Raw genomic sequence first — 11,629 nt, forward strand, 5'->3', positions numbered from 1 at the left:
GGGGGGAGGGTAGGAATAAGGACTCGTGGCAGCTGCTGATAGGAGGAAGGGTGGTGGTGTGATATGAGACGAGGGAGTGGGAGGGGTGTCACAGGCTTTGCGCGCGCTTTCTTTGTGCAAGAGGGAGGAAGAAGAAGTATGTAAGCTTAAGATGGCGCTTTGTATAAGATGGCGTTTTGCATAAGGCTAAGCTGGCTCCCAACATCTCCTCCCTTTCTGTTTTAAAACAAGAAGGAAGGTGAGCGTTAACCGGGTGAGGGAGCAGGGGCCTGGCTCCTCCCGTGGGTCGTCTGTGCCCACCAGTGATGGCTCTTGGTATCTTTTGGGGAGGAGAGGCAGAGCCGAACTTATTCCAGAGAATAGTAGATACCAACCTCTATGCAAGCCAGGCATGCTCTCAGGGATACCCAGAGAAAGTCGAAATTTTTGTGACCTTCCCTTGCAATACTTTGTTTTGCACTCATCCCGGTACTCATACCCCTCTCTTGTGAAGGGAGGGGGTAGACATGTCTCTGGTTAGCATGTCGTCCCCGTAGGGAGGGAGCCGTAGTAATCTTCACCAAAACCATCTTCTATTGCCAGTCGTTGGTAATGGATTTGGATAGGTTTAGCAAGGATAGCATCAATTTGTCTTTTTATGAGATCTGTAAAATGGCGAAATGCCCAGGGTCCAAAGGTTATAAGCAGAAGGAGACAAAGGAGGGGGCCCAAGATAGGGAGAAGGTAGGGGAGGAGTCCGTTAAGTCCAGTCCAGAGTGGGTTTTCAAATAATTCTTTTCTTCGTTTGATGAGATCTTCTTGTAATTTCTTGATCTTGTCTCGGACGATGCCAGACTTGTTGGCATAGAAACAGCACCGTTCCTGTAAGGCTAAACAAACGCCTCCCTGTTCCGCAGTTAGTAAGTCTAATCCTTTGCGATTTTGTAAGACAACCTCAGCCAGTGAATCAATTTGGTCTTGTAGGTCATTGATGGTCCCAGAAAGAGTTTGAACATCATTGATCAACTGGAGGGACAACTTATTATAGGTGTGGGTGGCAACCCCGACCCCTGCACCTCCAGTGGCCATAGCAGTTGTTATACCCAAACCTATAAGTAAGGGAATGGCCTGGAGAGCGCGTCGGTGATGCCCCACTGCCAGGTCAAAACTAGGGAGGGGGACAGGTTCTTCCCCGGGGATGATGGAGATGTCAGGGAGGAGGCTCGCTAAAATGCAGAGGCCTGTCCAATTGGTGGGGAGTACAGTGTAGGCGAGGTTGCCCCCACAGACAAATACCTGACCCGGAGGAGAGCAAACAGGGGTGGAGATGTTGGTTATGGTATGGCAGTTAGAGAAGGTAATAAATCCAACCTCAACATCGTAAGAGTTATTTTGAGATGGTCCTTGGAGGCAACCGGAGGAATTAAAGCCTGAAGGTTGCACTCTGAAAGGGGGGGAGAATGAACAATTGGTCCTATCGTCAAGGGGGATGTAGGAAACGTTATAGGTGGGGATCGCGGTAGGCAAGGGCGTTCCAGAGGTCACGCATAGCCAGCAATCTTGTGCAAGGGAGGGATTAGTGGCATTTAATAGAGAGAATGTGGTTTTGAGAATATTTTGTGTCTGTGGGTCTAGAGCAATATCTCTGGGTTTGGGGAGAGCAAGTGGATGATAATCTAAGAGAGGATTTAGGCGTTGGGCAAGTTCCTCTAGGCAGTGAGCGACTTGGGATTGTTTTTGAATGTCGCTGGGGCCCCCACCGTCCGATATATGAATTGGGGCAACGGTGTGCCAGCATACGTCCTTTCCAACAGTTCCCAAGCAAGATGCCTGAGCATATTTTTCTCCATCTAAGATACTGCCAAAGGTACCAGGGTAGTTTCTTTCTAAGATGGCAGTGTAATAGGTTTGATTATTAAGGGTGCATAACTGAGCAGAGGTGTAGCAGCTTGAATGGATTGCTGTGTAGACTGCACTCAAACAGCTGCTAGGACAAGGCCCAGGACGGCCCTGTGTGGAGGGAATAATTGTGGGCTTGGACACACAGGTCCATTGTTGTTCTGAAATCCCTGAGTATGTTTGACTATAGGCTAGGTAGGCTATTTTTGAGGAGCAGTCAATTGTTTTAGTATAAGAGGAGGGGGTAATCGTGGTCGTACCTCCACCGCAGTCACAGGGGTTCCCATAGAGGAGTCTTATGAGTTCCTGCGGATTTGGCGGGGATCCGAAGCCGGCGTATGCGCAGGAGGAGCATATGAGGAGGATAAAGAGGCAGAGCTTCATTGCCTGCAAGGAAGGAAACAAGTTTTCTCAGGGACTTGTCCCTGGATTGGCTGAATTATGTTAAATAATTCTTTTTAATAATTATTTATTATTTATATTATTATTAATAATTATTTTAATAATTATTTCATAATATAACACAATATAATATAATATCACAATTACAATCAGGATCATGATATTACATCAATTATCAATTACATTATCAAATATTGTCAAACATTATATCATTATATATCAATTATATAATTAATTTTATAGTCACATATTATATCACACTATAACATGTAATATAATATAATATAATCTTTAAATATTTTTTATTGGAAGGCCATGCATTGCCTTCATCTATTGTACCATTATATAGTTACTTTTGTGAAAACATTGTCTATAGTCATTTCTGCATTTTCCATGTTTCTTAAATAACTATCTTGTCTGACAACACATAATATAAAGAGCAATTATGAAAAACAGACATTTACATATACTTCTAAAGTCTTATTGAGAATATCGGGTTGGCATTGGATAAGAAATTATAGGTGCGGAGGCGACAAGAGGTTTTAGGGCTGCCCCGATGGCTACACCGATGGAGTGGGAGGCCCCAACTCCTGAGCATAATTTGATATAATCAGCAAGAGAGCCGTTACGATGTGGGCGAATTGCTTCTTGACAGGCGGGGTTGGCGTTTTCGTAAGCTAGATGTTTAAGAAAAACACTTTCGTTTTCTCCTTCCCCAACCAGTCGTTCTGCTGCATCTGTCAGTTTACTGATAAAGTCACAGTATGGTTCATCTGGGCCCTGGCGGATTTTGGCTAGGGATGTGGTGGCGGACCCCTTAGGCGGGAGACGGCGCCAGGCCTTCAAGCCAGCATTTTGAATTTGGGCTAGTAACCCCGGAGGGAAGGCGGCTTGTATTTCATTAGTCTGGTAAGGGGGTCTTCCTAAAAGTTTGTCTCTGGTCCAGGTCCTAGAAGTTCTATTTTCTGCATTGCGTTGTGCTGTTTCTCGGCAATTTTCAACAAAGTCGGTACGCCAGAGGACAAAATCACCCCCGGAAAGGGTGGCACGAGCTAGCATGAGCCAATCATTTGGTGTTAGCCATCGGTCGCTAAGGCCCTCAAGAAGTGCCATGGTGTAGGGCGCAGTGGGCCCATATAAACTGACCGCAGCCTTTAGATCTTTAAGATGTTTAAGATTGAGTCTGCGATATTTTTGTCCTGAATTATGGGAAGAGTCACCCTCAGGCTCCTCTGTGTCGGAGGCCTCCTCCGTAGAGGGCGGGTCCTGGGAGTCAGGGTTTTCTTGTTCCTCCCTCCCTTCCTCATCTATGTTGTCTTGATCAGGGGGTCTGGGGGCGCGACTTCGTGTAACTGGAAAGGCTAGCAATGGCAGATCGGGAATTTTTTGTTTCTTGGATGATGTACTAGAGTTGCTGAGAAGAAGTGAGCCGAGCTCACTCTCGAGGGCTCTAAGCTCTTTAACTACGCTAATGTGTTCCCGTTTTTGTCTGAGTGTTTCCCTAAGGGAGGAAATTTGTTGGGTTAGAGAAGAATTTATTTGTGGCGGGGGGGTCATTTGGAGGACGTGCCTCGGGCGCAGGGCGTAAAAGGTTTTCAAACGGTGGAAGTGGTTGAGGGAAGTGATAAGGGGGGGGTTTGTGGGGAGCGGAGGGTAACGGATGAAGAACTGGCGCAGTAAGCCGCCAGGGGTCCTCCTCATCATGGTAATGAGCCGCCTGGTCGTCTAAGACTTCCTGGTCCTCAGGAGGGAGCTGATCATCGTGAGGAGGGGAGGAAGTGAGGGGAGGGTATAATTTTGGGACCTTTTTGAGAGTTTCTTTGAGGGGTTCAATATTGGAGTTGTCAGGCTCTTCCGGCATACTTATGGTAACCGAGTGGCAAGCCGAGGGGGGGCGAGAGCTGGCTTTAAGAGCCGCTTCGCCCGTCTGGATTATATGTTTAATGTCCGAATCTTGAGAATGAATTTGTAAAATATCATTAATTAAGTTCCAGTAGGAAAAGGTAGACACAGGGACCTTGCTAGGGCCAAAGGTGCGATAATAGTCATTGAGGCAGTCACCAACCCGTCTCCAGCACTTTTGATCAATGGTGCCCTCTTGAGGGAACCAGGGACAGACATCAGCCAGGAAACTAAAAAAACTACGTAAATCTTTCTTTTTAGCCTTAATTCTGCGTGCCTTGAGGGAATCCTTAAGACCATTAAGGAAGAGCTCATGCGAGCTCAATTCTTGTCCCATTATGATCACCTACTCACCGTTCCGATGTCTGCTGGGGCGGCCAATCCAGCGACGATCAACGCGGAGTCTTATCCCGTGGGCTGATGGCTCACGGGCTCCAAGCGAGCTCTTGGGCTCAGGGGGTGCAATCGCGGAGTCTTATCCCGTGGGCTGATGGCTCACGGGCTCCAAGCGAGCTCTTGGGCTCAGGGGGTGCCCGGCCGGGGCGTCTTCTGAGTAGGTGCCAACAGCGCTGTTCCGTGCCTCGAGCCCCACGTTGGGCGCCAGTTTATGTCCCGACCAGCGGGGCATACAACGCGGGGGTGCGAGGAGGACTACCTGCTGCTGGTGAAAGAAAAGAGACAAGAGACACACAAAATGGAGGCAAGACAAGATTCTGATCAAGCCCCAAAATTTTATTGCTGGGTGGCTGCTTATATGCACTGTAGCGGGGGGAGGGTAGGAATAAGGACTCGTGGCAGCTGCTGATAGGAGGAAGGGTGGTGGTGTGATATGAGACGAGGGAGTGGGAGGGGTGTCACAGGCTTTGCGCGCGCTTTCTTTGTGCAAGAGGGAGGAAGAAGAAGTATGTAAGCTTAAGATGGCGCTTTGTATAAGATGGCGTTTTGCATAAGGCTAAGCTGGCTCCCAACATTATGGGACTCACCTCACTCTTGGTCAGTGGGCTGCCCACTCTCTGTGGTTTGTCCTCAGGCTGAGGAAATAGCGGAGGGGTTGAGGGGACACCCTGCTGGAAAACTTCCTGACTATAGTGAGGCCCCTACAGTAACGTAAGTGTTCTCCCTCACCCCTATAATTGTATCTTTGTTTTTCTAACTAAAACTTAGTTTTCTAGGACTATGTCCCCATGACATCCCATGCTGTTTCAGACTTAAAGAACTGAGGGTAGACTGAGCCCTACCATCTGCCACCTGGTGAGGGGGTGGGGAGAAAGTTTTCACCAGGTCTCTGGAGCAGAGCGGGGTGCGGGGGGTGTCGAGCACAGAGACGGGACATGGCGACCCCATGGTGAAGTACTGCCCAGGAGAGGGATGCCTAAATGGGTGGCGGCTGACGTGTTGGGACTGGGATGCCTGGTTTCACAAGTAGTCGCAATAAGAGATTTTTGGGCACAGCCCAACTAAGCAAGCCCCGAGCCAAACCTGCTGGACGTGGGGACACTTGGTGCAACAGGTAATCTGCTCTTGGTCTATTCTGTTCTCTTCCCATAGAGACAATGGGGCAGGAAACCTCAGTCCCCACCAATTCTCCCCTGGGATGCCTGTTAAAAAACTGGAAGACACTTGGACTCAACAGCCTCCGTGAAATGAAACTAGTGGTTTTTCTGCAACACAGCATGGCCCCAATACCAACTGCCGGGCGGAGAATCCTGGCCTGAGAATGGGAATCTTAACCCAAATACTATCCTACAATTAGATCCCTTTTGTAGAAGGGAGGGAAAGTGGTCAGAAATTCCCTATGTTCAGGCCTTTATATACCTGAGAGATGCCCCCCAATATTGTGAGTCCTGTGTGGAAAAATCAGCCCACGTGGAAGGGCCCACATCAGGTCTCCTCTGTCCCCACAGGAGTGAACCCGAAGGGAACGGAGAGCTGGTACGCACTTGAGAGCTAAACTGGTGGACGCTCGGAGCCCAGACACCAGCAAGGACGCTGAAACCTACGAGTGTGAACTAAGGGATTAAAGGTGTCTTCGAAAAGGTGAAATAATTAAACCTGACGGGCTATGCCACCACAGATAGTAAAGAATCCATATGTATATTTCCTGGTCTTATGTCAGCCTCTGCTAGAATCCTCTGCATGTCAGATATATTGTGCCACAAAGGCCTATTTTCAAGCACTCCTAATTTTCACATTTTCATTATGATTTCATTTTTCCTACAACTTTTTTTTCACTTATTACCAAGTATGACCTGGTTGCTACCATTCCTGGGACCTTTAATGGCCATTGTCCTTCTATTAATATTTGACTCATGCATTTTTATCCTCCTTACTAAGTTTGTGTGTCTTTAAGGCTTCAACAGTTCCACGTGAAACTTATGCTAGCTCGGGGATTTCACCCCATATCTGAACAAGGTAATACTACAATACATGGAGTCGCTAGATAAGGCTGCAAGTAACTTACACCTGTAACTCTTAAAAGAGATCATGGAGCCTGGAGAGCATTGTCTCTGTTCAGTTTGAAGCAGCTACAGAAGATGGACCTTTGGCCCCAAAGATTTTCAGGCTCCGTATCTCTCACGGGGAATGTTAGGCAGGGACCAAATCTGCAGGCGGCAGATACAGGCCAGGAGGGGCAGTTCCTGGGGTGGAGAAGCCAGGGAAGGGACTGTAGGGAAACGCAGCTAACAACTGTGAAGAGCAGGGACTTGAGGTTTTGAGGCACACACCTGTGGAGCTTCAACTGCGTTGTAAGAACACCTGTCAATCATGTTGATGAAACATCTGGTAACATCTCACACCTCCCATAAGCTCTCCCCCCAGACCAGGACAATAAAAGGAAACTACCTAGGAGTCCTCAATGTCTTTCTCTCTCCTCTTGTGGAGACTGACCCATTCCTCTCTGGAACGTACCCTAGGTTTATATAGCTCCCTTCTTTTCTGCAATACAAGCTGTTTGTGTGTAATTGCTTCCTGTCTGTGGTCGCTCAGTCACACTGGCCCTGCTTGTGAATTTTCCAAGCAAGGGGCCAAAGAACCAGGACAACAGTCTACCAAGAGGGGACCTGACGTTATTGATTCCATTTCTTTGATATAGGGCTATTGAGGTTATTTCTTCTGGTGAGTTTTGGCTAGTTGTGTCTTTCAAGGAATTGGCCCATTTCATCTAGGCTACCAAATTTGTAGCCATATAGTTATATAATCCTTATCCTTTTAGTATCCATGGGATTGGTAGTGATTTCCTCTTTCATTTCTGATATTAGAAATTGTATCTTTTTTCTTAGCCTGGCTAGAGGCTTTTAAATTTTTGATCTTTTCAAAGAATGAATTTTGATCTTGGTTGTTTTTTTTCTATTCCTGCTATGGCTTGAATGTCTCCTCCAAAACTCACATTAAAATTTAATCACCAATGTGGTAGTATTGGAAAGCAGAGGCCTTTAATACGTGATTAAGGCATGAATTCTATATGCTCATGAATGGATTAATCCATTTATGGATTAATGAGTTAACTGATTAATGGGCTCTCACAGGAGTAGGACTAGTAGTTTATAAGAGAGAGACCTGAGCTAGCATGCTCAACTTCCTTCCCCTGTGCTTCCACTGAACTCTGCAGAGAGTTTCCCCCAGCAAGAAGGCCCTAACCAGATGCAGCCCCCTCAAACTTGGACTTTCCAGCCTTCAGAACTATAAGAAATAAATTCATTTTGTTTTTTTTTTTTTTTTTTTGAGGTCTCACTCTGTTGTCAAGACTAGAGTATGGTGGCACCATCGTAGCTCACTGCAACCTCAAACTCCAGGGCTCAAGCAATCCTCCTGCCTTAGCCTCCTGAGTAGGTGGGACTACGGCATGTACCACCATGTCTGGCTAATTTTTGTATCTTTTGTAGAGACAGGGTCTCACTATGGTGCCCAGGCTGTTCTTGAACTCCTGGCCTCAAATGATCCTCCCGCCTCAGCCTCCCAAAGTGGTAGGATTACAGGCGTGAACCACTGCGCCTGGCCTCAATTTCTATATAAATTAGCCAGTCTCAAGTATTCAGTTATCACAACAGAAAATGAACTAAGATGATTCTCTTTTCAATTTCATTGATATTTGCTCTAGTTTATTTTCTTTTCTTTCTATGGTTTCCTAAGGTGGAAGCTTAGGTTACTGATTTTAGATCTTTCTTCTTTTCTAATAACCGTTATGCAGTGCATAATGATGTTTTGGTCAACAATGAACCTCTTATACAACAGTGGTCCCATAAGATTATAACGGAGCTGGAAAATTCATATCACCTACTGACAGTGTAGCTGCCATATGTTGTTACCTTCTCTATGTTTGGACATACTTAGATGTACAAATACTTACCATTGTGTTAACAATTGCCTATTGTATTCAGTACAGTGATATGCTACGCAAGTTTATATTCTAGGAGCAGTAGGCTATACCATATAGTCTAGGTGTGTTTTAGGCTATATACCATCTAGGGTTGTGTAAGTATACTCTATAATGTTTGCACAGTGATAAAAATTCCTAATGGAGCATTTCTTGATGGTTTGAAAAGTTCCGTTCTGGTGACTCTGTCATCCACTGTATTCACCAGACCTTGTACCAACTAATGACAACTTATTCCAGGCTTTGGACCACGTCTTGCAAGGAAAAAATATTTGATTCTCAACAAACTGTAGAAAACGCTCTTTTTTTCTGGTTTTATTCAAGTTTGCTTTTTGTTTAAACCAAACTTAAGGAGATTGAAGTGTTGCCAAATCATTAATCATTTTATATTTCTGTAAATGAGACTTGTTAACACGATTTGTTCAGTTCCTCAAGAGTGCCTTACGATAATAATCTTTGATATATGCATAACCAGTAACTTTTTTCCTTATGCCCTTCCTGGGATATTTTTGCTTTTGTGAGCCTTGAACTGGGAGCTTGGCCTTATGTCCTAGAAAATGCCTCCTGCAACTTCATCGCCACTCGCTCTCCAGGCTTCTTCACTGCTGGCATAAGCAAGCTACCATTAAATAAGACAGCAAAACTGTGTCAATAGTTTAGGCGCATACTTTGTACTGCTTTTTGTCTGAGATATAATAAACTACACTTCTGATTCAAAATTGGACATTTCACATTTAATGACCTAATATTTTTTCATACATTCATTCAATGCTATAAATTTCTAAGCAGTATTTTCATCTTATCCCACAACTCTAAGTTGTATTTTCATTTTCATTTGTTTAAAATATCTTTTAACTTCTCTTACAACTACTTCTTTGACCCATGTGTTATCTAGAAGTGTGTGTTTAATCTTTAAGTATTTGGGGATTTTCCAGCTATCTTTCTGTTAGTGGTTTCTAGTCTAATTCTGTTGTGGTCTGAGAGTATACCCTGTCTGATTTCTCTAATTTTAAGTTTGTTAAGGTGTGTTTCGTGGCCTAGAATGTGGTCTATTTTGGTGAATATTCCATGTAATCTTGAGAAAAATGTGTATTCTGGTGGGTGAAGTATTCTGTAAATGTCAATTAGATCCAGTTGATTGATAGTGCTCTTCAGTTCAACTATGTCCTTACTGATCGTCTTAGTCAGTTTGGGCTGCTATAAGGAAATACGATAGTGTAGATGGCTTAAACAACATTTCTGGCCGGGTATGATAGCTCATACCTATAATCCCAGCACTTAGGAGGCTGAAGTGGAAGGATCACTTGAGGCCTGGAGTTCAAAACCAACCTGGGCAACATAGTGAGACCTTGTCTCTACCAAAAACAAAAACACAAAAAAAGCTGGGTGTGGTGGTGCAGTACCTCTAGTCTCAGCTACTCGGGAGGCTGAGACAGGAGGACTGCTTGAGCCCAGGAGTCTGAGGTTGCAGTGAGCTATGATGACACTACTGCATTGCAGCCTGGGAAACAGAGTGAGATCCTATCTCAAACAAAAAACCCCATTTTATTACTTACAGTTCCAGAGGCTGAAAGTTGACATTGGCATGCCAGCAGGGTTGGGTTCTTGGTGAGGGCCCACGTCCCAGTTATGTCCTCACATAGCCTTTCCTTGGTGCATGCACACAGAGATCTCATGTCTCTTCTGTTTATAAGGGCATTAATGTCATCATGGGTGCTCTACTTTTTTCTAAACCTAATTACTTGACAAAGGCCCCATCTCCAAATACCATCACATTTGGGTTGGTGGGGGAGAAGTTATGCAAATATTCAGTCCATTGCACTGACATGCTACCTGCTGGATCTGTCAATTACTCATAGAGAGTTGTTCAAATCTTCAAATATAATAGTGAATTTGTATATTTCTTCTTGTATTGCTATCAGTGTTTGCCTCATATTTTTGTGATTTTTTGTTAAGTGCATATACATTAAGGATTGTTTTATCTTCTTGAAGATTTGACCCTTTTATCATTATGCAATGCCTCTTTATCCCCGATAATTTTCCTTGCTCTAAAATCAGCTTTGTCTGAAATTATTATAGCTATTATAGCTTTCTTTTGATTAGTGTTGGAGTATATCTTTTTTAAAAATTGTGATAAAATGCACATAACATAAAACGTAACCATTTTAAGTATACAGTTCAGTGGTATTAAACATTCATAATGTCATGCTATCATCACCTCATCTACTGCCATAAATCTTTTCATGTTGTAAAACTGAAACTCTATACTCTCTAAACAGGCCGAGTGTGATGGCTCACGTCTGTAATCCTAGCACTCTGGGAGGCCAAGGTGGGAGGATTGCTCGAGGTCAGGCATTCAAGACTAGCCTGAGCAAGAGCAAAACCCTGTCTCTACTAAAAATAGAAAGAAATTAGCCGGACAACTAAAACATATATATAGAAAAAATTAGCTGGGCATGGTGTAGTCCCAGCTACTTGGGAGGCTGAGGCAGGAGGACTGCTTGAGCCCAGGAGTTTGAGGTTGCTGTGAGCTAGGCTGAGGCCACGGCCCTCTGGCCCGGGCAACAGAGCGAGACTGTCTCAAGGAAAAAAAAAAAAAAGGCCGGGCGCGGTGGCTCACACCTGTAATCCTAGCCCTCTGGGAGGCCAAGGCGGGTGGATCGCTCGAGGTCAGGAGTTCGAGACCAGCCTGAGCGAGACTCCATCTCTACTAAAAATAGAAATAAATTATCTGGGCAACTAAAAATATATACAGAAAAAATTAGCCGGGCATGGTGGCACATGCCTGTAGTCCCAGCTACTCGGGAGGCTGAGGCAGCAGGATCACTTAAGCCCAGGAGTTTGAGGTTGCTGTGAGCTAGGCTGACGCCACGGCACTCCAGCCCGGGCAACAAAGTGAGACTCTGTCTCAAAAAAAAAAAAAAAAAAAATATATATATATATATAAATACTCTCTAAACAATTAAGTTATAGCTATCAATTATAATTAGTATAATAATAATGAACAATAACTCCCCATTCCTCCTTTCACCCAGTCCCTGGAAATCAATATTCTACTTTCTGTCTCTATGA

The 11,629-nt window shown here is 44.7% G+C and overlaps 1 protein-coding gene across 1 annotated transcript; it reads right to left on the reverse strand.

The window, feature by feature from the left end:
• Positions 1-493: 493 nt before the first annotated feature.
• LOC123640288 (syncytin-1-like) lies at positions 494-4,635 on the reverse strand. The gene is made up of 2 exons (XM_045554778.1): positions 4,537-4,635; positions 494-2,265 (listed from the first exon to the last, which is right to left on the reverse strand). The coding sequence occupies exon 2, from the start codon at positions 2,260-2,262 to the stop codon at positions 517-519; it is 1,746 nt and encodes a 581-aa protein (XP_045410734.1). The 5' UTR covers positions 2,263-2,265; positions 4,537-4,635; the 3' UTR covers positions 494-516.
• Positions 4,636-11,629: the final 6,994 nt, after the last annotated feature.

Source organism: Lemur catta, chromosome 6 (assembly GCF_020740605.2).
Source record: "Lemur catta isolate mLemCat1 chromosome 6, mLemCat1.pri, whole genome shotgun sequence".
NCBI classification, from domain to species: Eukaryota; Metazoa; Chordata; class Mammalia; order Primates; family Lemuridae; genus Lemur; species Lemur catta.

Excerpts from the sequence above, each read along its gene's own strand:
- LOC123640288 (XM_045554778.1), bottom strand. The coding sequence starts at position 2,262 with ATGAAGCTCTGCCTCTTTATCCTCCTCATATGCTCCTCCTGCGCATAC.